This window comes from Peromyscus californicus, unplaced genomic scaffold (genome assembly GCF_007827085.1).
Source record: "Peromyscus californicus insignis strain IS unplaced genomic scaffold, ASM782708v3 Scaffold_6__1_contigs__length_162567912, whole genome shotgun sequence".
Lineage (NCBI taxonomy): Eukaryota > Metazoa > Chordata > Mammalia > Rodentia > Cricetidae > Peromyscus > Peromyscus californicus.
This window is the reverse complement of record NW_026294584.1, coordinates 43,542,797-43,569,824: the sequence shown is the minus strand read 5'-3', so window position 1 is coordinate 43,569,824 and position 27,028 is coordinate 43,542,797. Positions and strand designations below refer to the sequence as shown.

The window sequence follows — 27,028 nt, the reverse complement described above, 5'->3', positions numbered from 1 at the left end:
TGACTACAAAGACGTCCAGCTGGCAGGTGTGTTCTGGTTATAGAAGTAGACATATAATTCTATTAGAGCTGGGTGCCATTAAAAATTCTAATCATAGACTGTAATTAACTTTCCTTGCTCTGACGTCTGCTCAGTAAGCAGCCTTCTGATTATAATTTGGCTGCCCATGTATCTTGCCTACAGGGAGAGAATGTACTGAGACTATACTGTTCAGGCGACGTGAGGATCCAATCCATTAAACAGTTACATGCCATGATGTAAATTAATAAATTCGTATTCTGATTTTATCATCTGCCTCATCTGGGCTCGGAAGGCGTGAGTCAGCAACCCCGGGTCTAATCAACACAGAAGCTGTGGATATCAAGCTTCTGGGCTGAAAACCAAGGAACTAGAACCAGCCAGAGTGAAATCACCAAGGTAACATTGCCCCAGAGGCCCCTCTGCCTGATGAAATAGGCCTGTGTACATGTCATGCGATAGGCACAGGGATTAAAATTTACTTTTGACATTATAAAGAGATGCATATTCAAGACTGTGGCTCAGTTCCATTCAGGTGAAAGCAAAGAATAAAGGCCGATCGTGGAGCCATATTGAATATTTATTGGCTTATGAGGACACACCAGATGCTGCCCAAATCCTAGGCAGAGGGTTAAGATTTACAGACATGATTGAAAACAGGGGGAAGAAAAACACAAAAACAAAACCCACAACACAAACGGGGCAGATGGTATGTGCTAAGCAGAGCTCAGGAGGTGTCTGGCTGAGGATGGAGTCTTGTTCCAGGTAGGAACTCAGGGTCCAGGATGCAAAATAGAAGGTGACTTTAAACACAGGAGGAATAAACCGGGAGGCTGAAACACAGGGACAGCAGAGCCCAAGCTGGAATGTCCTGAGGCCCTGAGATTATCCAGGCCATAGGGATGATTTAGGGCCTGTGAGGTGAGGGCAAGATCTTTGAAGTGAGTTCAAAAGGCAGAGTAGAAACGAGGCCGACAAACAGATGGTGCTAATCGAGTAGTCCTGCAGTCTAGCCGCCATTTCATCCCTGATCCTGCTTCACCTATAGGGTAACTGACCCTCTCGAGGATCCCAGTAACGCCAAATACAAAGAGAAGGGGGTAAAAAGAACGGGCATCATCTGAACACTGAGCCTTGTGAGGGACAAGAGCTCCACTGTGTAGTCAAGCCGAAAAAAATAATTAAGAGGAGCCAGGTGTGGTGATGCCCGTCTTTAATCCCTTTAGTGTACTCTGGAGGCAGAGCCAGGGGGATCTCTGTAAGTTTGAGGCCAGATTGGTCTACATAGCAAGTTCCAGGACAACCATGGCTACATGGAGAGACCCTGTCTCAGTAATAATAATAATAATAATAATAATAATAATAATAGGAGTAGGAATAATAAGCGGGATAGAAAGAGCTGGGTACCACTGCTGGAGAGACTGGGGTAGGAAGGATCATTGTTTGACCCCAGGAGTTTTAAGCCAGCATTGGCAACATAGTAAGACCTTATCTAAAAGGAAAACATGTCAGAAAGAGAGAAAATAAAAGGAGTTCTAAAGATTAGAATCGTCTCCCCCAGCAGCTCCCAGAGTTCCCCACCAGAGCCAGATCCCTGACTTGGCTAAATGTAGAGACTAGAGAGCCATCAGACATGTCCTAAAAGTGAGGTAGCCATATGCCACCAGGAAGTAATGACCGTGAATGTAGCCTGCCCAATCATGCATGGGTAGAGAGGCATACCGAAGGCTCAGCAGAACAGCAGGACCAAACACCACACTGATGCAAGCACTCTTCACAGGTCCACCTCCAGGATGTGTGATCTCTAGGGAGCAGTGCTGAAGAGGAGTCAGCTAAGTTCCCTACCAGCCCGGAAGGCTCTGGCCCATGCGTGAAGAAGTGATCTTCTTTAACAGTGGCCTCAGTGGTGGCTTATGGGTGAAATAAGAGCGCTCTCTTTGACTAGTAGAGGTTGTCCCGCACATGCTCCATGATGGTCTTCAGTCCTAGCCAGGTCTCCTCCGCAGTGGGGATGATCTGGCTGGCTGGCAAAAGGAAGCCATAGTGCCCGGTGTCTCTCAGCTCAAATGTGAATGCATACTTAATGCCATTGTCATATGCCCAGTCAATGCTGCTCCCGCTGGCTGGATCTGGAAGTCAGAAGAGAATACCATTGAAGCCTCCTTCCCTGCAGGGTTCCATGGGAAAAGGCTAGAACTCTGCCTGGATGGTGTCATGGGATATTTGTATACTATGTGAAGATGTATTGCTGTGATTGGTGTAATAAAAAGCTGAATGGCCAATAATAGCTAGGCAGGATGTACAGGTGGGACTTCCGGGGAGAGAAAGGAAGAGGAGGAGGAATTGAGGCACTCAGGAGATGCCCTGGAGACATGAATGAGTGGCACACACAAAATGGAAAAGAGGTAAAAGCCACGTGGAATGTAGATTAATAAAAATACGGATTAGGTTATAAGAGCGAGTGAGACAAGCCTAAGCTAAGGCCAAGCTTTCACAATTAATAAGTCTTTCTGTTTGTTATTTGTGAGCTGGCATCCCAAAGGAAAGACTGATTACAGGATGGAGTTCCTTAGAATGCAGAGCTCTTCCTGAAAGTCATCAGGTCCTAAGACACTTGTGTTCAAAAAGGCACCTTGGCTCCATCCATAACGTTTAGGTCATCCTGCACCATGAAGGTCTGTTTAAGCCTAAACTAAGAGATACTAATCCTCATCCCCAAGCCTGGGGAGATGACTCAGTGGGCAAACAGTTTGCCATGCAAGCTTGTGTAGTAGAGTTCAGATCCCTAGAATCCACGTAATGTTGGTGAGGCATCATGGCCCACTTGTAATCACAATGCTCAAGAGGCAAAGACAGTGTCTTGGAGCAATCTGGCTGGCGAGGCTAGCTGAATCAACAAACTCTGGGTCTTGAGACCCAGCTTCAGTAAGGTGGAAAGTGATTGAAAAAGGCAATAAATTCCTCTACATGCATGTTCATATATACGTATACATGTGAACATGCATAAACACAAACATATAATGCATATATACATATGTCAAAAATAGAATCCCCATTCCTATCTTCTCACTAAACCACCGCAGTGTTCCAGGAAACTCAAACCTATCTTGTTAGGGACAGAGTGAGGCAGGCATCTCCTTCAAGCCTCAGTGACCCCTGTCTTCTTGAGATGGCGGCCTATGTCATCCTCCTTTAGACAGAACAAGGCTGGCCTCGTGCCACAGTTAACAGGCTACCACAGAAAGTTGTGGCTCGTTGTCTTTGGTCACTGCTCTGGGGAGGACCAGCTGCCACTGATGTAAGGGTGCCCTGGAAGCCCAGTGAGGAGGCTCAGTGAAGAAATGCAACCTCCTGCCAGGAGTCAGCATTAATTCACCAGGCTCTGGAGTGCCTACAAGCAGACCACCCAGCCCTGAAGTCTGTTACTGTGACCTGGGAACACAGTTTGACTATGACCTCCTGCAAGACCCTGCCCCAGAGCTGTCCACACAAGATGTTCTCGAATTCCTGACTCGCATAAACAGGGTATGAAAATAAATGTTTATCATGTTAAGCTGAGAAGTTTTAGCCTAGTTTTGTTTTTTGGTTTTGTGTGGTTTTGTTTTTTTGTTTTTGTTTTTTTTTTTAAACACAGTAAGAGATAACTGATACACAGGAAAAGGAAAAGCATTCCTTGGAACTTCCCTTGGCAGGAAGACTTGAAAGAGATAGGAGATCTATTTTTCTGCTTCTTCCCAGTCAGACTACTAGAACAGGAATTTGCCCACAAGTGTAAAATGTAGGCGACTGTCACTAATAAAACGATGACAGTCATCACTAATAAAACGATGACGATAGCGGATAGTCTTTTTTCAGCATCTGTTATGAGCTAGTCCTTACATCAAAGGCTTTCTAGTCATGATATCTTAATCTTTAAAATCCAGCAGTGGCCATTACTGCCCTTAGTTTACAGCTGGGAAAAGTCCAGGCGCAGGGTGGGGAAGCAGCTAAGGAAATACAGGCAGAACATGGCAGAGCTGGAATGTAAGCGGTGTCCTTTTAAGTGGTCCATCCAGTCGCCTTGCGGTCCATCTGGTGGATTAGCACATCTGATAATGTAAGCTCAGTCCCTTCCTTTCCCTTGTTCCTGAGAACTGTTTCTCATGGACACACTTTTCTAAAGATACAGCTTCCATTGAGATTGCGTGTTCCCAAGGGAATGGAATGGGCTCTGCTATGCTCTCAGAAATCCTTGTGCGATCCCCACAGTATGTGTGCCCTGAGAAAATGCCCCAGCTAAAAGCAAACAATTCCTAGCATGTCCAATGGTTCTTTAATGATAAACTCAAGGATTCCATACCACACTTAAGACATTGGAAGGAGGCAGAAAGGACTCTGCTTGGTATTCAAAGTGATCATGTTCATAAACTCCACTTTATTTAATTCCTTGCTCAATGTGTACCTACTCTTGCTTGTGTGTATACATATACATGTGTGGGTGCACACATGTACATATGCATGTGCAGATGCGTGTATGTGCAGAAGCATGTGGTGGCTGGAGGTCATGCTCAGGTACTGTTCCTCAGTCCTGTCTACCTGATGTTTCAGAACAGGGACTCCCTGGCCTGGGACTCACCAGCTGTGCTACGTTGTCGCCATCTCTAGCTCTAGCTTAATTGTGCACTACACGATGCCTGGTTTATATGGGTCTCGGGGTCAAATTTAGGTCCTCACGTCTGCACAGCAGCCCCTTACTAACCAAGCTATCACCCCAGATCTTTTAAAACGCACACTCTCTCACGCACACACACGCACGCACACACACACGCACACACGTGCATGTGCATGCAGGGATATACTATTAACACCATTCTACACATTCTATTTTTCAATTATCACTTGACGATCATTCCCTGTTAGTACACACTGATCCACCTAATTCATTTAAGGGCAGCTTAATGCTTCCCTGTATGAAAGCGCCAATTGTGTTTTTGTCTAGCCCTCTCCTAGTGGGGATTTTAGATGCTCACCAGACTTCTGTGGTGATAAATAACGTTGTCACAAACATCCTTAAAACCCATGATTTATCCTAGGCAGATAAGCCCAAGAACTTACTAGATCAGAAGCCCTTAGTAAATCAGAATCAGTGAGGAGAAAAGGAATGAGGTACAAGAGGCAGCTGGCTGAGGTAGAACATGGGCCCTGACAGACTGACAGACTGACGGGGGAGGGACCTAAGACGCTGAGGGACGGACGCAAACCAGTAGGAGGAGTGGGTGGCAGGTAACAGACACCTACGAGCAGATGCGTGAGAACACTACTATGAAGCTCATTATTTTCTACAATAACTTTAAAAAGCATTAATTAAAAAAAAAAAAAAAAGAAGCCGGGCGGTGGTGGCGCACGCCTTTAATCCCAGCACTCGGGAGGCAGAGCCAGGCGGATCTCTGTGAGTTCGAGGCCAGCCTGGTCTCCAAAGCGAGTTCCAGGAAAGGCGCAAAGCTACACAGAGAAACCCTGTCTCGAAAAACCAAAAAAAAAAAAAAAAAAAAAAAAAAGCAGACACAAGACTTAAAGCAGTAACATGGGGTGGGGCTAGTTAGCAGAAGGATCTTGCAGTCCAAAATGACCTATCAGGTCCTCAGGATGTAATAATTAATCTTCAGAAACCCACTCAATGGTGGGGGGGAGTTGACTGAACCCTCTTCCCTATGCTCTGTTTAAGAAGACCACAAAGTGTGAATTTCTTGCATCTGAAATGAAGACTCTTAAGAAAAGTCAGCCGGGCGGTGGTGGCGCACGCCTTTAATCCCAGCACTCGGGAGGCAGAGCCAGGCGGATCTCTGTGAGTTCGAGGCCAGCCTGGACTACCAAGTGAGTTCCAGGAGAGGCGCAAAGCTACACAGAGAAACCCTGTCTCGAAAAACCAAAAAAAAAAAAAAGAAAAGAAAAAAGAAAAGTCAAGCGCTTAAAGGCGCAGATGTCACCCACGGATGTGGCGCAGGCCGAGCCCCTGGTTAGACAGACTTTACCACACAAAAACCAACTGCTCCAGAAAGCAATGGAGGACAGGAGACCTGTGAAGAACACAGGATAGTCTCGAAAGATGTGAAGTTTTATGGCTCTCAGGCACCCTCGGGAGAGCCTTCCTCCTCGTCCGAGGGCATCTGGTGAGTATTCCTTGACTTGACACAGCTCACGCTGGGGGAAAGAATGTGTTTGATGTGGGAGAACGAGGCCATTATTTAAACTGATGTTTGACCCCAAAGCAGGGACCCCGGTGACCCACAAAGATCTCTGGGAAGACCTCCTCAAGGAACTCCTAGCCAGTCTCCATTAGCTTGCTCACTCGGTCCGTGATCACTTCTGGCTGATTAAGCAGAGGGTGGAGAAAGCTCCAGATGTGTCCTCTGAAGAGTTCCCATTTAACAACACTAATAGCAATAAACTATGAATAATTAATGGATTGTTGCTGCAATTAGCAAGACAAACACCAGCATCATGCTAACTGCGCTGTAGCTACACACAGAGAAGAGAGTGCTGAGATCAGAGGCGAAGGTACCGAGACTGTGGTTGCTATGGAGAAGGCACTGTGGAGGGACACACTCCCTTACACGGGAGCAGAACTGCTCTGCCCATGTCGACATTCATGTCTGCCATTTAGGCAGAGCTGTGCAGTATGACATTTCCCCATCACTTGAAGACAGACTGCCAAAATAAGAGAATCGGCAAGACGTCAACAGAAATCCAGTAAAATGCTCAGATGAGACCAAAACAAATATGTCCTCCAAAATGAGGCTATGGATGACAAGCTTTGAGGCCAGGTGAAGATTTGGGGACTTGGTAGATTTTTTTTTCTTTTTTCCTAGGTACTAATCATAGTCAGAGGACTCCCTACCACTTACTCATTCTAAACCCATTATCCCTACCATCCATCTCCCAAGACAAAGCTGGGCAGTTTCCTTTGAAATGGGTAGGGGCCTGGGGAAACAACTCAAACATGAGAACCTGAGTCCGGATCCCCAGCACTCACACAGGTCAAAGCAGACATGGTAGCGTGGGTCTGTAACCCACCAGACATGGTGGTGTGGGTCTGTAACCCATGATGTGGGTCTGTAACTCAGCAGACATGGTGGTGTGGGTCTATAACCCAGCAGACATGGTGGCGTGGGTCTATAACCCATGATGTGGGTCTGCAACCCAGCAGACATGGTGGCATGGGTCTATAACCCAGCAGACATGGTGGCGTGGGTCTGTAACCCTCGTGTAGGTGAACAGAGACAAGCAGATCCCTGCAACTTCCTGACCAGTGAGAGACCCAGTTTCAAAAGATAAAGTAGGAAACAATAGAGATTAGACACCCAACACTGACCTCTGACCTCCACATGCACACATACTTACTTGTACCCACACGTACACATGCAGACAGAAACACACATACAAAAAAGGAGCATAGGCTTTGACAACTTCTTTGATAAAACATGTCACGATCCTTGATACAAATGAGGAATGTAGAGTCTACCCACTGACAGGTCCAACTCATCAAGGGTACATGATAAGCCCAGTATCGACACTGATGAAGATGACTGCCTACAGTAGCCATTTGTCACAAAGTCTTGACATAAACTTTGGTCTGTTACTAACCACTAAAGCCATCAGACAACAACACAGGAAATAAAGCTTGCATCTCTCCTCCCAGCTCGTTTCAAGTTTCCTCCCAAGGTGCTTTCTCAATAACTCACACCCAGGTATACTCACAGACAGTGGTGCAAGTCGGTCCTACTTGGTACTTAGTGCCCGAGTGGGAAGCCAGGGCTTTGGCTGCACTCCTCGCCACGTCATCCTGGGAAGGGATTGGGCAGAGTAAGAGGATGGAGGTGGACAGAGATCAGTGGGCACTCTGAGAGCATCTGTAGTATATACTCTGACTGGAAGAGCTTCGTGCAAGCTTAGTTCCTAAGGCCTAGAGAGCTGCTTGCCAACCTCGTAGGACTCTAGTTAAGATAGATTACTGAGATATCCTAAGGGAGAGGAATGTCATGTTCAAGAACATGACAGAAGGCCAAGTATGTTCAAGAGAAAAGCCTTGAGTAGAGAGCCAAAATCTGGTCCTCATCTAGCCTTGAGTCTGGGTGGGGCTTCTTCAACCCACAGACTGCTGGGCTGGCAGTGACCTGGGAATAGGGTGGTGCCTCAGCAGACCAGCATGGAGGAATAGGCCTGCAGCAATCCTGAAAACGCCGACCCTACTCCTACTAGTCCATCTACAGGTACCTTTCCTATTCCAGGAGTACATCATGGGCTGTGACACAAAACCCCCAGGCTATGACCTATATCCTCCTTCACTTCTTCCCTAACCAGAGAGAAGATGGCACCCTTCTTATCATGGAGTAGTGAACCTGTGACAGGTTCTAGTTAGAAAACCAAGTATACAGGCTGGACAAAGTCTTAGAACTCACTGAAATGGGAGAGGGACTGTCTTCTTTCTGTCCCTAGTGGGTCTGACGGCACCAGCCAAAGGTCAGGGAGGTACTCACTACGGCTCCTGTATTTGCCCTCAAAAGCTCTAAGTCAGTCACCTTGGCCATGCCAAAGTCAAGCTGGTCTGGGATCGGGCAGAAGCCCTCCATCACTTACCAGCTCCTCAGCATCCGGGGCCTTCTTGACTGTGTACCCATAGGGATACATCAGCAGCTGTGAGTAGCTATGCAGGTCAATGAAGCATTTGAAATCCCCATGCTTCTGAATAAAATCCACCACCGACTTCACCTCCACTTCAGAATTGGGGTGGGAGCCATGGTACACTTCAGAGCAAGGGTTATCACTGGCCCCTTCTCCTGCGGAGGAGAGCTGATCAGGAACGAGGAGCCCACAGGCCAAGAAGCCAGAAAGGAGGACTGTACGCCCCAAGTTTGACTGGAATGGTAGACAGGTATTTGTCTAGATGCCCCCAGGAATCTACTCATGGCAGGTACAGATACCGAGGAGGGGACAGGGAAGGGGTTTGGGAGTGGGAGGTGTTGCCACAAATGAGAAGGAAAAGTATTAGAATTTTTTTAAGAGGATAGAGTTGACCTCGTATTGTGCTATTAGCAGTTGTCATAAATAATTAATGTCACACTCAAGAACGAGTTGTAATTAATAAGTGTGCTTGATAATTAATAGGAATACCAATAAATAATGAAAATGACTCCATTTATTCTGGTGTCAACTTCTTCTCTTGGTTCAGGTCTTAACGGCCAACTGCTGACAAACATAATCTATTGTTGTGGTTTAAAAAAAGTCTCTTGATTACTCACCAGGTATTTAGACAGATTGCTTTCCGCATTGTTTCACAATAAACAGGCCTTGGTGTGTGAGTCTGCGTGTGTGCACATGCGTGCGCGTGTCTGTGCATGTGTGTATAAGAGAGAGACAGTCATGACTTAGGAACTGACTGGCTGGTTGGCTGGCGACCATCCTTCAATCATTATTTTCCCTGTGATTTTATGATAATTTCATGATTAAAATAAATCCATTCAATAGTTCTATATAATTAAAATAAATTCAAAACAAAATACTGGGGTGCTGGGGCAGAGCTCAATGGGAGAGGGCTGGCCTGGCACACACAGGCCCTGGATTTGATACCCAGCACAGCAAAAAGTAAAATAAAGTTACATATAATTTATTTTCTTTTGTTTTTGTTTTCAACACTGGGTTTCACACACAGGTTTTACAGAGTCCACATTGGCCTGGAGCTTGAAATGTGTGTGTGTGTGTGTGTGTGTGTGTGTGTGTGTCTGTGTGTGTCTGTGTGTGTCTGTGTGTGTCTGTGTGTCTGTGTCTGTGTGTCTGTGTGTCTGTGTGTTGGGGGCGGGGGGGGGGGTGTTTATTAGTAGGAAAGAACTACTACTGGATTTAAAAGTGGAAGGTGAGTTTATTTGGTGATTTTCATTAGCCATGCAATCTTGAGATTATCCTTGAGTTTCATGAACAAAAATCCATTCGAAGAACAAAATGCATGAACAATAGTTGATACTTTTGTGGGGATATTTTTTTTTAAACGGCTAGAACTCAGGACCCAAGTCACCTAATTCTCACTCACCTTCCATGACTGCTAGCTGCTGGAATTTAAGTTTTGCTACAGGCTCTTGCCTATTAGAGTAACAATGCCAACTGTTCTCTTTTAACTTGCTACCAGAAACTCTTCTACCCAGCTACAATTTGCCCAGGCAGAGCTAGAATGGCCAGGGTTAAGGAGGGGCCTTGGAATCATGCATCTAAGAAGTGTGTGATTTTTAAAATATGTAGGGGCTGAGAAGGCAGCTCAGTAGTGGAGCACTTGACTAGAATGCACAAGGCCTCACCACAGTAAATCAAATAAATAAAAGGGATATTTAAAATTAACATAGTCATAATCACAATGCAAAGACCGTCTGGCCCACTGTTTTCTCAGGAGGACAGGGATTACTGAATCATTCCCTTTCAAAATCACAACAATAAGACTTAAAAACAAAACAGAACACATAGACACAGAGCCTGAGGGATGTCCCAGGGTCTCTCAGTGAATGGAGAAACAAAACCAGAATGGAAACTGGCTCCCTATCCCACGCTGCAGGCATGCGTGGACAGCTTCATCCACTGCCGGTGGGGTTGGAAAGCAGCTCCCCACCTACCTGCGAAGCTTGCGTTCCAGTTTCTGTTTGGATCAGCACCAATGCAGCGGCTTCCTGGGTTCCGGGACCGTGTCTTCCTCCATAATCGGTTCTGAAAAAGCCACCAAATCCTCAGGGGTATGTCAGGATACAGGAACAGTGAAGGGTTTCTCTGGGGGCTAAGACCACAATAGAGGGGTTGAGCTGCATGTGACCCTGCCTGGGGACATCTAGACTCCAGGCTCAGTTGCCTGGGCACTCTGCTTTTGCCCCTCACAGAGGAGATGGTGTATACTTCTGGCTTTAAGAAGGGATTTAGGGCCAGGCCTGGTGACACGCACCTTTAATCCCAACACTTGAGAGGCAGAGGCAGGCCGATCTCTGTAGGTTTGAAGCCAGCCTGCTCTACATAGTTCCAAGCCAATCAGGAATACATACATAGTAAGATGCTGTCTCAAAAAAAATAAAATAAAAAATAAAAAAAAGGACATTGACTCCCTCAAACTGCCCTGATGGGAACTTTCTATATAAGAACCAAGCTGGTCCCATCTGAATGCACTGAATAATTATTGGCTTATGCAGAAGTAGAAGCAATGGCCACTGAAGATCACCCATGCCACAGACATGCACAGGGCCTATTATATTCTAAGACAGTCACCTGAATTCAATCATACTCTCAACCAGGGAATAAGGGAACAAATTAAATCGTACAACAAAGAAGCCATCAGCCAAACGCAGAATGTGAGACATTATACAGGAAATTACTTAGTTTCTCCAACAAATGAATGACATTTGAAAAGGATGTGTTTGGGGGTGCTGCTGAATGAATGAAGACTTCAGAGGCACAGTCGCAGCTACAGTACACAGACCTTATTGGATCCTGACTCCAGCAAATTGACTCCTAAGGGACGTTTTTAAAATAATGGGGGTGTTAGAGGATATTAAAGAACTTCCATTAATTTTTCAAAGGTGACAGTGCTGTGGTGGGTTTGGGTTTTTTATTATTATTATCATCAGCTAGAGATGCATACTAAGGTCGTTGTAGATGAAATAACATGATGTCTGGGATTTGCTTTAAAATATGTCAAGAAAATAAATTGTGTAGGAGAGAAAAAGATGAATAGAAGATAGGTAAAATGTTGAAAATTGTTCAAGACCCACAATAGAGAGTTCCTTAGATTATTCTCTCTAAAATAAATAAATAATATATTCCCTGGTGATTCTCAGCTCAGAGGATGACTAGAAAAAAAAGTCCCAAGGGAGCATCTTACATACAGGTTGGTGGAAATCATCTCCAAGGGCACTAGCAAAATATGGAATCCAACTGGTGAGTTCAATCCAGACCCTGGCCACTTAGAATTACTCACGTGGGTTTGCGTGTACACATATCCATCAGGATTGGCCACAGGCAACAAGAAAATATCCACTTTCTCCAAGATGGAGGTGACAGCTGGGTCCTTTTGGTAATCAGTCACAATCTAAGCAGAGATAACATACTAGTCAGCTACATCATGGCAGGGTAGGTTTGTAGGTCTATCCAGGCGTTTTCCTGAGGTGCCCAGCACCCCGATAATGATGCTCCTAGGATAGTCTCCACCCTCTGAAGCCTCTCTGAAGCAACCTCAGGCTCTCTGAAAAGCCCTCTGAGTCTCTCAAAGCCTGGGGCCAGGACTGCATGACAGTATTGAGTGACAATGACAAGTGGCTGAGGGAGAGGAGACAGTTCTGTTCATTCCTTCCATACACACCGACCGCCCTTCCCTACCAGCACTGGCTCAAACTAGTCTTGAAAGGTCTGGAGGCAATATGAGAACCCAGGAACCCTGCAGGGCTTGGCAGGGGATGAAGGTGAAACGCACCTGAGTTAGGTGCCGAGTGAGACTCTGGTCCCTTTTGCAGGGCCCACAGTGAGTCAGGGTCTCAGGCTCACCTTTGAAGTACCTTAGCTTGTTCACAAACACTGTCACTTAACCACAGTGACATCACTGACAGAGGAGCTTTGACCTTCTCCCATCTGAGAAGATACCAACTTACTAGGTCTGTGCAAAGCACCTTCCTACCTCATCCCCCGGGCCCAGCTCCATGGGATGGATCTGTCCCCCACCCCAGGCCCACCAAAATCCTTGACTAATTCCGGGCGACATGACCTTCCTCGCCGTCCAGATAGCCGTGGCCTGTGAGATCCACTCACGGGAATGGATGCCTGCATTCAGCCAAATGGCCGGTCTCTTCTTGCCTCCTCCCGTGCTGAACTGCAGAAGGGAAAAGGGGCCAGAAAATGACCTGCCCGTCCACAGCTCTCCTCACCTCTCCCCAGCCCGCTCCTATTCATTTAATTCATTTAAGATAATTCAGGGACCAAATGTTCCTGAGGGCACCATCTATTTATCAGGCCTATCCGTGACCTGGGAGCTTAATTGGTTGGCTGCAGCTCTGGGCAGCCCAAACCTCTCCAGCTCTGGGAGTAAATGGAAAGGAGAAACAATTGGTATTGTGGGTCAGAATGCTAGTGCGATTAGAAATAATAGTGTGTCTCTTGAAAGATCTCAAATGGTTTCCCAACAGAGAGAGACACAAGGGTACATGAACCAGACTGTTCTGTTGATGTAATAAATGAATTCGGTTTTAAATTACGGAGAAGAGGGCTTCACTATGGCTCTTTGTAAACAGCAGTAATGAATTCTGCTTCCTGCCTTTGCCATAGCATTGGGGCTCCATGGGTCAGAGCTTGGTGCTAATGAAGGCAGGGTCTCTATCAGATGGGCAAATAATCTAAATGTAATTATTTTAAAGGAACCAGCTCGGTGGTGTGTCTCTCCTCCTGCTATAAACCTGGCTTCTACAAAGCTAAGAGTTTGGCGAATTCTTCGCATCAACAGTTGTTCCACGGTTTTTATGCCCAAATTCCTTTCTATGTGTTCATCTGGATTATTTATGTGATTTATGTCATCATCATAGCTCTCTGCCTCTTTTGCCAATACAGATCTGAATCTGTTAGAAATATCTGGAAATAGGGCTCCATGCAGCCAACAACCTGAGGCTGGGCTTAAAATTACATCTACCTTAATGTAAGCGACCGGGTTCTTTTCTAAGAAGAGGCCCTAAAAGCGGAACGGAGTTCATAGCCTATCCTGACTTGCTAGGTGGGAGTGAAAGCAGACTGTGGGCCTCCGAACAGCCTCTGCCTTGACGCTCTCAGTCTGAACAGAGAATGGGATATGCTCTTTTTGTTGTCGTGGTTTTGTTTTTTTTTGTTTTGTTTTGTTTTTCAAGACAGGGTTTCTCTGTATATTTTTTGGTGCCTGTCCTGAATCTCTCTCTGTAGACCAGGCTGGCCTCCAACTCACAGAGATCTGCCTGGCTCTGCCTCCTGAGTGCTGGGATTAAAGGCGTGCGCCACCGCCGCCCGGCTGGGATATGTTCTTTCTAACAAGCCTACAGGAGATAAAAGCAGGGCATTCAATCAGATCAAATATCTGAACAAGCAAAGATGACTGGAAGCTACAATCTCTTCCTTAGAACCAAGGGGGTCTAAAAAGTTGCCTCCTTTGCAGACCACAGCTGGGTCCTGGAAATTCAGATCCAGAAGTTGGGATCCAGTGTCAAGTTGGGATCCTCGGAAGGGCCTTGGGCCTCACCTTCAGAACATACATAGGCCGCTTTTCAAATGTCTCTCCAATCTTCACTCGGCTTGCCAGGTCAGGGAAATCTGTGGCAATACTGTCCATCTCGTGGTAAATCTGAAGTGTGGAAAAGTGAACCAAGAACACTTTTAAAAAACATTATTTTCTTTTTTGAGTTGGGGTTTTCCTATGTAGCCCACACTAGTCCTGAACTTGGAGTCTTCCTACCTCCCTCTTTCAAAAGCTGGGATAACAGGCATGTGCTACTAGACCCAACTCTATGGTATTTTAAAGTTCTGTTCCATTGTGCAAGCTGGCAGTGTTGGCACACGCCTTTAATCCCAGCACTCAGGAGGCAGAGGCTGGTAGATCTCTGTGAGTTCAAGGCCAGCCTGGTCTACACAAGGAAACCCTATCTTGAAAAACCAAAAAATAAAAAAAATTCTGTTCCATTATGGGTTGGGTGTCTGTGAACCGTATCTTGTCAGTCTTAAGTTTCTTCTGGGACCCTGACCTTGGGGTTGGCCACATTATCAGCATGGAGTGCTTATGGCAGGGAGCTGTCTGAACAACACATGTCAGTAGTCTGCAAAAGTATAGTCCACTTAAGTAAAGCAGAGAGACTTCAACAGATACTGCTCTAAAGTGTGATTCTTTGCATTATCCTGGACTGGATCATCAGAATAGGCCTGCCTACCAAGGCTCTGAATGGCAGAGCTCGCCAAATTGTTCTCCACTAGGGAAAAAAAAATTCACAGTGTGTGTGTCCCACAAAAACAATACAAATAGATTGTTTATAATATAAAATAAGAAAAGAAGCCACATGTGGTATGCCTTTGATCCCAGCACTCAGGAGGCAGAGAGAGACAGGTGGATCTCTGAGTTGGAGGCCAGCCTCATTTATGGGGTAAGTTCCAGGATAGCCAGGGCTACACGGAGAAACCCTGTCTCAAAAAAAATAAAATAAAATAAAATAAAAAATAAAAAATAAAAAATAAATATAAATGCAAGGATGGCTCCATGAATAAAATGTTTGCCATGGAAGAGAATCTGAGTCCAGGTCCCCAGGACCCTCATAAAAAGCTGCACGTGGCGGTGTGTACCACTCTAGTGATGAGGGAGCACAGACTGGAGGATCCCTGCAGCTCACTGGCTAGCTAGTCTAGCTAACCACTGAGCCCAGGTTCAATGAGAGCCCCTGGCTCATAAAAATAATAAGTAAGACAGAGAGTAACGGAGGAATAAAATTCTTGTTTATCACGCAAAGGGCTTGGAAGGTTGGGTGTGTAACTCAGTTAACAGAATGCTTGTTGAGCATGCATGAGCCACTGGGTTCAGTCCCCAGGACCCCACAAACCAGGGGTGGTAGTATGCACCTGTAACTGCAGCACTCAGAAAGTAGAAGGATCCTGAGTTCCAGGTCATCCTCAACTCCATGGGGAGTTGGAGGCCATGCTAGTGTGCTATGTAAGACTTTGTCTCAAAATAAAGGGGAGGGGGACATCTTGGAAACTCTCCCAACCCACAGACACGAGAGACTGAAGAAAAGCAGAGTAGATGCTGTGGGTCACGAGAAATGACAGTCACCTACAACAAGTTAAAACAAGCTGACTGTGGTGGAACTTGCCTTGAATCCCAGCACTCGGGAGGCAGAGGCAGGCAAATCTCTGTGAGTGTGAGGCCAGCCTGGGCTACAAAGTGAGTTCCAGGACAGCCAGAACTACACAGAGAAACCCTGTCTCAAAATGAGAAAGGAAGAGAGACAGACAGACAGACAGACAGAGACAGAGACAGAGACAGGTAGAGGGGCAGGATTAAAACACCAGGCTGGGACTATTGATGAATCAACAGGTAAAAGCTGACAACGTGAGTTCTGAGTTTGACTCCTGGCACCCATATGGTAGAAGGAGAAAACTGATTGTCCTCTTGACTTGCACATTAGCTGCATGGCACATGTACACCCTTATGCACATAGATAGATAGATAGATAGATAGATAGATAGATAGATAGATAGATAGATATAGATAGATAGAGCTAGATAGACAGATAAACAGATGATAGATAGAAAAACATAATAGATAGATAGATAGATAGATAGAGCTAGATAGCTAGATAAACAGATGATAGATAGATAGATATAGATAGACAAATAAATAAACAGATGATAGATAGATAGATATAAACAAATAGATAAACAGATGATAGATATAGACAAATAGATAAACAGATGATAGATAGATAGATATAGACAAATAGATAAACAGATGATAGATAGATATAGACAAATAGATAAACAGATAGATAAATAGAGCTAGATAGATAAATAGATAAACAGATGATAGAGAGAGAAAAACAGATGATAGATAGATGATAGATAGAGCTAGATAGATAGATAAACAGAAGATAGGTAGAGAGATAAACAGATGATAGATAGATAGATAGATAGATAGATAGATAGATAGATAGATAGATAGTAGGCAGGCGGGTGGGTAGGTAGGTAGATAAATGGGAAATTGTTCTAAAAACCTCCAAGCTATACCAGATGTGGGGTGCAAATTCACATGCCAGCCATTCACAGACCTAAAACCAGAAGCCCTGGCAGCAGCAAATGTGGAATCCCACTGGAGACCTAGAAAAGCCTAAGTGGCCACAGGATCTGAGCTGTTCAAAGCTGGTTTTAGGAAGAACCCCGAATGAGCTGGCCAGGAGAGAGATGGCATAGCCACAGGTCTCTGGGGACAAGAGCTAGCTGAGGGTCACTCTACAAGGGGCACCCAAGTCAGTGGGAGCAGAAACAAGCAGATGAGAAACTGAGACAAGCAGATCGGTAGGTAAAGGAAGGTAAGGGCATGGCCTCTCTTGGTCCCTGGGTGACATTTGCAACTGGTTAACTCAGCTGGGGAGAGCCCCCACACTAATGAGGCTAACGTGTTATGGGTTTGATCCCTGTGTGGGTCCTGAGCTCTGCTTTCGTCCGTGGCCTGAGACTGAACTGAACTCCTAACTTTATCCAGCTGTTTTGCAGATGTATGTCATTGGTCACAAGGGGGATCAAGGGGCAGAATTGTTGGAAGTGTACACAATAAACAAAGCTACTGACAATCATGGGAAGAAGTAGAAACAGTTGGCCAGCCCCTGAACTAATCCCTCATCTAGAAGAAAAACAACTTGAGGTATACGCCTCTTGAGAAATTTGCCAGGAACACGGCGTTTGCACATAAGGATCAGCACGTATGAAGGCAGAAGAGGAGAAGAGCAATTTAGATTTGGGAGGGGCTCCCAAGCTAGTAGAGTCTGCAAACTAACAAAAGAGACACTTGGGACATACGAGCCCTGAATCGTGAATGATGCTGTTCCATTCTGAGGTCCCTTTTGATTTCTCAAGTTCCAGTATCATATGAAATTATTCAGCTCCAAGTTCCTCATTTGAAAGTTTGGCTTACCTTGAAAGTCAGCTATATTAAGTGGTTTCTAACTACACACAGCACCAAATTGCATTGTGGAACAAATATACGTTATAAGGAGTCATGATAAATGAGTGGAAATATTTGGTTAACCTTGGAAATAACCGCTTGACTGCTTGCCTGGAGTAAATGGCATTTTACTCTGGGCTAGGGATTCCAATGGAGGAGAAGGTTGAATTACAAGGACTGGAAAGGCTGCCATCATATCATGGCTTTCTTTAGAAGGCTGCTGGAGAAGGGTGTCTGCAGGGAAAACTGCAGCTGTGTTTCACAGGCACAGGGGCGCTGATGGGGGTTCAAAAACCAGTGGGGAAGGGATAAAAGTGCACACCGGTTAGCCCCTCTGCGAAGCGATACCGTGCTGAAGTTGGATGTAAGAGAGAGAGGTTACAAAAGAGAGCAAGCAGAGAGTGTTGGCCTTCAGCTGCTGGGAAACACTTACAGCTTCCAAGGAATGGTAAGAGCCGTAGTTGAAGTTATCCCCACTCCGCTCTTGCCCTTCACTGTGCTGCATTTCTTCATCTTCGTTATCTAAAAGGGCCTTAAAAAAAAAAAACCAGACACAGCAACATGGTGAAGGGATCCGCTGGAGACAGAGGTTCATCTGGGTAGATGGGCTGGCCAAGATGGCATCCCCCTCAGGGTAGCAAGCAACACACATGTCCAAGGTCTAACGGGGCTAGAGCATTTAAGTGATACAAGCCGAAGATTACAGTTCCAGAGAATGAAAGTTCATGCTGCATATATCCAAAGTGTCTTCAATCTGAACTACATAGCATTCTAATGCTGCTAATTCCCAAAGGGTTTACATTAATTCTGTGGGGTAAGACAATGGAATTATCTGGGTTCATTTCTGCTTAAGGTCTTTATTCCTTAACATTCTTGGTTCTGTTGAAACTTTTTCAGTACATAAAACTAGTGCAGGGTTCATACCCAGAAGAAGAGCTCTCTATAATTATGTGTGTTGATCATCACAGTCAGTGTGACACAATTAAAAATAATAAACTATCCTGTCTTTCATTTTAAAAAAGGAGGGAGGGTCAGATTTTTTTCCATATATCTATAAAACTTTACTTTTTAATATCCGATTTACATTATCCCATTCAAAATCCACTTGCTCCCTGGAAGTAACATATGCGCGATTCAGTTTTTCTATAGTATGAAATCTCTAGACATCAGCCTGCATCTGGTATCCAGTACCTCTGAAACCCACAGCTTGGGAAACCATTCAGAAACAAAGAAATTCTTATAACCACTCATACTTTGAAGGTTCTTGGCAGATGTCTGTGACATGTGAGGATGATTAATAAGCTCACAGCTGTTCACACCATCAGGAAAATCCTGGGCCAAATCACCAATTAGTCCATAACCTACCTCGATGAAGGAGAGAGCGTTAGTCAGGGACACTGTCCTGCTGTTCAATGTAGGATGTAGGGCTGGATGGCGATGTTCCCTCTGCTGGGAGCTATTGGTGACATTCCCCCTTTCTCAAAAAACACCTATTCTGATCGGTTCCCAGCACCCCCCCCCACACACACACACATACACACACACACTTGCTTTTAACTTCATATAAGAAAAGGGGGAAGCATCTAACGTGTCAACTGCTGTTAGATGTACTATATACAGTTAATAGAAGCATCGTCTCGATGAATAGTTGAAGTAGGAATCGTCACCGTTTTAGCAACGATGAAATGGAGGCCCATGAGGGTAAACGCTTGCCCAAGGACACAGGCTAGTGGTTAGCAAAGTCAAGACTTAGGTGAAGATCTGTGCAGCTAGCGGCCTATCTTTATGGCACACTCACCCTGTAACAAGTTATTAACCTCTGCTTCCCTTGGTCTCAATGTCTTCACCTGGGGAGGTGAAAAAGGATGACCCTGGCCACTTTTAAATCTCCCAGGTCTACTCTAACTGGTGGCTTCATCTTATGCAAGACTGGCAAGAGAGCCTGGCCTACCCACCTGTAGGTCTTCAATTGTCACTGAGTAGTCTAAGCCCTGAGACTTCAGGAAGGACTTGACTGGCAGCAGGCTGACTGAGGGGACAAGGATATCCACCGGCCGATCAAAAGTGGAGGGAGATTTCCAGACATTGAGCTAAGGCGAACAGAAACACAATCAGGTTAAAAGACAGTCCGGGTAAAACATGAAATGAGCTCATGTTCTTCAGAACCACTGTCAAAAGCCAGGGTGATCCCCATGTCCTGCCCAAGGATGAACATCGCCCATTTCACAGGCATATCTGGTCAGACATGCCCAGCATTCAGTACCTAATAAAGTTCAAGGAACACTGAGGGCTACAAGAAGTAGGGAGGCCACGGCTTAGGCCTCCCATCTAACAGCACAGCAACACTGAGCTCTGCAGGCCTACACCACCACCAGCACCACCAGCACCATCACCAGCACCACCACCACCACCACCACCACCAGCACCACCACCACCACCACCACCACCACCAGCATCCCTCTGGCTCGTGTGAATGGCATGTGAACTCATACTCCATTATGAACAGAAAACTCACAAGGATAAAAAACAAATACAAGGACTGTGTCGCCTTCAGACTTGGAACATTCCAGAGGGTGAAGAGAATCACGTACCTTAAAGCGGTCTGAATTCACTAGCTGAGTCAGTTTTCTGATCTCGTCTCCATTTCTGACATTAATCCTAAAAACTTGGTCCCTGGAAAAGGGGGGAGAGTAGAAGATAATGGTAAGTTTTCAGCTGGCAAGTAGACCCCCAAACCCACCATCCCAGACAGGGCTGTGCTGATGGAAGGAAATGGTCTAGTCTTTGGTTATAATGTATAGCCATTAAAAACAAGACTATGTGGCAAGGATGAAAAAGTGCTTATGTATAACTTTAAGGGGACTATTAAGCGAAAGAGCAGGACACAGAATTGTATGTATGCCATGATTCTGAGGATGGAAAAAGCAGATGGGCTGGAAGGAAAACAGACAACGGAAATAGAGCAAAGGCTGCCAGTGCTCGTTTGGGTCGTGGGATTATGGATGGCTTACTTTTTCCCCTCCTGTATCTGTTTTCTGTAATGTGGTCATATTACTTTATAATGAAAAACATATATATTTTTGCAGAAAGGAATGTCCCTGAGTTAGGCTCCAGGCTAACTCAAGACATAAAGAAACACTTCTTCACTGTCAAAGGCGAGGGCTGAAACCCCGACGGAACCTTCATGCCTGGAAGAGCTGGGAACTTTTGGGAACAGACCCTCTATCCTGGGAAGGCCAGGATGAGAGCACTAACCGTGTCCCCCAGCCCCACGCGTGTGCTTGACAATGGAACTGGGTGGGACTAGGGTATGAGGCTCAACGTGAGCCTCATGGCTGCCTACCGGGCCCTGAGGGCGCCCGGAAGAAGCCCCCTTTGTCGCCCGGCCTGCACTCTGTCCTGTGCATGAATCAGCTTCTGCAGCGTCGGCAGGGGAAGAGGCCCCCGAGCCCTGCGTGGGTGGGAGAAGGCTAGGCCTGAAAAGCCTTCTTTGAGCTCTCAGCTCGCTTGGAGAGCCAGCGGACCCATTAGGCGTTGCTAGGTGACGGCCCAAATGAATCCGCACTCGACTCTGTCACGTGCGTCATCCCTTTGCCATGAGTGAATGCTGGAGGAGCTGCTGGAGAGGGATGTGGGCTGAAGGACCTGTTGACAGAGTAAATGGCTCTGTCACAGGGAACAAAATGTGAGGCTCACGTGGAGGCTCCTTACCAGAAAACCGGTTCAATCCGGATGGACTTCCGGAATTTCACTTAGTTTTGGAAAGTTCCGGGAAGACCTAGGCCAGGACCTAAAGACAAGGCTCACCGTAGAGCTGTTCTCAGCGCAGGTGGCTGGGCTGGATAAGATGCCAATACCCAAGGCTCACCTCCTTTCACCCTAGCCCTCCTCCTGGTTTCCTGGAGGCTGCAGCTAACAACATCCCATGAAAACTGCGGCGGACCCTAGAGGAAGCCAAGTTTGGCACTCTCCGATGAACCCGCTATGGTTCAGATATGGTTTGACCATGCCCCAAGGATTCAGATCCTGCAAGTCTGATCTCCAGTTGAAAGGTAGCAGGCTTTAAGGGGTGGGGTCTAGTGGGCCCTTGGAAGTTGCTTTTGTAGAGTCAGTTCCTAAGAAAGTAAGTTTAAAAGACTGAGCAAGGCACCCGTCTTGCCACATGATCTCCCCTTCTCACACATGCTACCTCCATAATGCCACACACAGGAGCCCTCGCCAAAGGCAGAACAGACAGAGCTACCCAATCTTGGACTTTTAGCTTCCAAAGCTACAAGTGAAATAAATCTTTTCTCTTTGTATGTTATCTAGTGTGACAGTTAACAATAATTATTAACCTGACAGGACTTAGAATTACCCAGGAGACAAGCCTCTGGGCACATCTGTGAGGAACTATATAGGTTAGGTGGGAAGAGACAACCTAAAGGAGGCGGCCTTACTCCCTGGGCTTAGGACCTGGACTGAACAAAAATAGAAATGTAGCTAAGCACAGGTACTCATTGCTCCCTTCTATGGGTGCCAGTGACCAGCTGCTTCAAGTCCCTTCCACCATGACTATCCGTTATAATGGACTACATCCTCAAACTGTGAGCCAAAATAAGCCCTTCCTCCCTTAAGTTGATCTTGTCAGAATATTTTATCACAACAGAGAAGTAACTCTGTTTCAAGGATTTTGTTATAGCAACAGAAAGTTGACTAATACATAACCCAATGGACCTGCAAAGAGTTGGACTACAGCCCAGGGAAGATGGAGTATCAAACTACCATTTCTCTGTCACAGGCAAGCAGCCTCGAAGAGGGTTCAGTGGAGAGTAAACACTTCTAACTGAGGACAAAGACCAGTTTGACAAATGCACACCCTGTAACCACCATCTCTAACACTCCAGAAAAGGGGGTATCTTTAAGATGAGCATGCTAGAGGCCAGAGAGACAGTTTGGCAGTTAAGAGCATGTACTGTTCTTGCAAATGACCCAAGTTAGGTTCTCAGCACCCACAGTTGACTGGCTCACAACTGCCTGTGACTCCAGTCCCGGGGTATCTGATGCCTCTGGCTTCCTTGAGCACTCACATGTACATACACAGACACATAATTAAAGTTAATAAAAGTGTTCTTTTTTCAATGCACATGCTAGAAGGATTGGCATCTTGGGTGGCAAAATTAGGCCTTTGCAAAATAACACTGGCTAGAGTGGCCACAGAGAAAGGGGGTGGCAGAGAAGGAACGGGGAAGGAAAGGACAGCTGAAGGACTCTTTGGAGTATGAAGAGTAGATGGCACATCGATCCAGGCCGTAATGTGTGCACGTGTCCCTTTCTCCAATGTGGTGATGTCACAGCAGAACTTGCATGCTCCCAAGCACAGTCCATGACAATGGAACGCAGTGACCTTACTGGCCCTGGAAAGGATTGAGTTCACAGTCCATCCTATCATGTTCTAATGAGCCAAGCTACCAAGGTCAAAGACACAACATCTGTAGTGTGCAGGAAGAGGCAAGGCGGAAGATCTGGTACAGAATGGGGCACCTTCCCCATCTCTCCCCCACCTTTGCATACCTCCTTGGTCCCAGCTCTCCTGGAATTGCATGTTCATTCCATGCAATTGCCTTTATGTGCCTTTGCACATGGTGTTCCCTCAAGTGCCTGGTAGTCTCCCACCTAACCTTCAGGACAAGGTCATGTGACTCAGGAAGCTTTCCCTAACCAAAGCTTGGTACAATAGCACTAAAAATTGGTAGTGGTGGGAGAGTAGGGTCTGCCATTATCCTTACGAACATCAGCACAGTAACGTCTAAAACCAGTGGGTGTCATGTGAAGGGCAAACTTTTTCCTGCTGTCATTGACCTTATCTCTGTTTGGAAGATATCTTTGTCAGCTCCTAACAATGCAGATGGTTGAGCTCACCCCATCTGCACTAGCTGGAATTCCGCTCAAAGACCTTGACCTTGAGTTCTTTTTGGAGATAGAAAGTGACCTCGGTGAAGGGAAATGTTGGGATTCGCAGGTGCTTGTCTGCCCCTCCTGTTATGTGTGGCTGTTTTAACAGCTCTTTGGCTCTCTTCAACTCCCAGTACACCAAGATGTCTTTAGCATCATAGTTGGTGACGTCTGCTCATTCACCCTCACACCTGTCCCATGCTCAGGACAATCAATAATTGTTTTGACAGCTTCCATTCCTCCCCTATTACTGGAAAGACAGCTAAGTGGTCGGCTCTCTGTGCCTTTCTCGCCTATATCCCTGCCCAAGCTTAGCAGCTATGACTGATAGTATTCAGAGATGGCCTCAGGAAACCCTGGGATGCTTGCCAGCTACCACTGACACGACAACCAGTTCTGCAGCTCCTTCCTGCTCTCCACCTGCCCAACACCTCCACCTATCCTGGTCACTGTCTCATCCTTAAGATATCTGAAAACTAGGACAGGTGATACCAGCAGAACAAGAGAGACTAGGGAGCTAGGAGAACCATGTCGCAAGGGCAGGGGATAGGGTGGTAGGGAGAAACCACCATCTTGTGTCCGTTAACCAGTCTCCAGCCTGGCTTCCCAACCATTCAGATGCTCAGAGGCCAGCTGCCCTGCACCCTCTACATTCACTGAACTGGGTGTCTGGGACATGCTGATGGATCCCAGCAAAGATTCTTCTACCTTTACTGAGGCACCTATGATGAAGTAAGAACAGACTTGGAGATGACATGGCATGGTTTGATTAAAACCGTTTGTCATCAGCTCCAGCACACGGCCCTTTGTGTGCACAACTCCTGCAGTGAATACTCTAGAACCCGGCCCCATTGTCTCAGCTCAGGTGCCCACTGAATCACAAGAAAGGTCTATATCCTGAAAAATAGAGATTTTCCAGCCACATGAATAACTGCAGCGGGAGCCTGACAGCTCCATGCGTCAGCCCACACAGCAGCGAGTGTAGTCATCACACACCTACTGCTGGGCTGCCTGCAGAAAAATCTTCCTCCCTGGCCACCTGCTATGCCTAACCCCTCCGAGCTATTTGGCAGCAGAGGCAGGTATGAACCATCATCCCCATAAAAATGACTCAGTCCCATGTAAGTAATTGCTTCCATAAACAATCCTCGGGTCCCTTTAGCCAGATAATATAACAGAGAATAAACTCCTCACATATCCAGGTAGACCAGCGAGATAGAGGATTCCATTTGACTGACCTCTGTTACAGAAAAAGGGTATAAGCTTTGCATTCAGCATTCCAGCTTCCCCGCTTATAAGCTAAGTAGCTTTGGGCAGGTTCCTTAACCTTTTTAAGACAAGGGTTTTTTTTCATGTTTAAATTGAGGAAAATAACACGCTTGCCTGACAGAGCTGTTACATGATCCACAAGACAATGCACACGAAAGCTCTTTGCAAAAGGCCAAGTGTTATGTGGTGATGAGTTATTCTAATACAGTCTTCTACCTGGGTACCAGAGCATCCCTTCCATCTCCCTGCCTCCTCTCCGATGTCCTATCCTCCATCAACTCCACAGTTTTCTGTGTAGAGCATGTGGAGCCTATGCGCGCACACACACACACAGAGTCCTGGTGTGCATTGCCATAGCTATAGCTAGGCAAGACCTATCTGACCTCCTTGTTCCAGAAGCCTTTGAGAAAGCACCAGCGATACCCAGGCTTCACCACTGACACGGTATCTGTCCCCAAAGTCTGTGGCCCAGCTTTTCCCTTTAAGCCTGGCAAAAACCTGACAAAGTCTTTCTGGCCATCCTTCCTAGTTAATAGTGAAGGAAATGCCTAGAAGTGACCTTAGAAAGAAGGAGGGGGAAATACAGAATTAGCAGGAGATTGGGGAGCTGGGGAGGGCCTTGGGACACCACTAGCTTTGGTTTCACTGAAGAAATCAGGTTTCAGAGAGAAGTGGCTGGTTCAGGATGACAGGGACAGAAGAGATCTAAAAGCCCAGGTCCTTCCCCTAAGCTCTACCACCTAAAGTATAATCACTCCATTTGGCTCCCGAATTGCTGAAATAACTAAATAATGATAATAAAGTTCAAAAGAAACTCACCCAAAGAATTTATCTCGGCCACAGATGCCTGACCCAACAAGGGCCCCAAAGAACAGTAACCACCTCATGTCCCACGGGTGCCAGTCACATACTGACTGAGTCAAGCTGTATTTATAAGGAGCCTGAGGCAGACTCACATCCTCAAAAATGCTAATATGGTTCTCCAGCATCCTTCCAGCTCTGACAAGGCAGGCCCCAGCCAAGGCCTCCTCCATTCCTTTCTAGTGATGAAGGCCCAGCCTCCATTTGCAAGGCAGGAACTTGCTCCACAGGCTGGGAACGTCTTACCCAGGGTGCCACATTGCTCATCACTTGGCATCTACGTGGTGTTTTTTGAGTAAATGGAAAGATCCCACACCGCCGGTTGGAATTCATACTGATAAGAGAGGCCAGTTTGTAAACCTGGGATGGTGTTACCTCTAGAGTGATAAAAAACTGTTTGGAAAGTGAAGGCTATCATATCAAGGAACCTTGAGCCAACTCCAAGACCACACACTTAAGAAGCCTGGCAAGAGAATTCAGCAGAGCAGATCACAGGGAGAGTTCACGGGTCTAGGGCCTAATTCTTAGGATTCCATTCAGAAAAGAGGAATGTGGGGGGTAAACAGTCTAGGAAGGATGTGTTATTCTGAATACATTAACAGTTTTCCTTGGGATCTAAATGACAGATAAGGCTTGATGATATTTGTTTTGAATTTATTTTTTAATTTTTATTATATATTTATGTGTATGTATGTGTGCCTGTGTGAGTTTACATAGACCATGTATGTGTGTAAGTACCTTCCAAACTCAAAAGAGAGCATCAGATCCCATCAGATCCCACCAGATCCCATCAGATCCCCTGGAACTGGAGCTATAAGCAGTTGGAAGCCACCATGTGGGTACTGGGAATCAAACCCAAGTCCTCTGCAAAAGTAGATGCAATCTTGATCTCTGAGTCATCCCTCCAGTCCCACAGTTTCTACTTATTTTTGTTTTTGATACATGAGCTCACTTTGTATTCCAGGTTAGCCTTGAACTCACAATCTGCCTGCTTCAACCTCCCAGGTGCTGGGATAACAGGCCTGAGCCACGAAGCCCAGGGTTTGTTTGTTTTTTTTTAAACATGGTCTCTTTATAGTACTAGCTGTTCTGGAACTTACTATGTAGACCAGGCTAGCCTCAAACTCACAGAGATCCTCCTGCCTCTGCCTCTCAAGCACTGGGATTAAAGGTGTGTGCCACCATGCCCGTACTCAAACCCAGCTCTGATCAAACTAAATAATAAGTCTTCCTAGG

At 46.0% G+C, this 27,028-nt stretch overlaps 1 protein-coding gene across 1 annotated transcript; it reads right to left on the bottom strand.

Annotated features, from left to right (window-relative positions):
• Positions 1-590: 590 nt before the first annotated feature.
• Positions 591-25,818, bottom strand: Cpa4 (carboxypeptidase A4). Its single transcript, XM_052721697.1, has 11 exons — positions 25,751-25,818; positions 20,320-20,401; positions 19,684-19,818; positions 18,162-18,260; positions 14,270-14,371; positions 12,779-12,883; positions 11,999-12,109; positions 10,653-10,743; positions 8,635-8,834; positions 7,756-7,840; positions 591-2,147 (listed from the first exon to the last, which is right to left on the bottom strand). Exons 1-11 carry the CDS (start codon positions 25,816-25,818, stop codon positions 1,960-1,962), a joined length of 1,266 nt encoding a protein of 421 aa, XP_052577657.1. The 3' UTR covers positions 591-1,959.
• Positions 25,819-27,028: the final 1,210 nt, after the last annotated feature.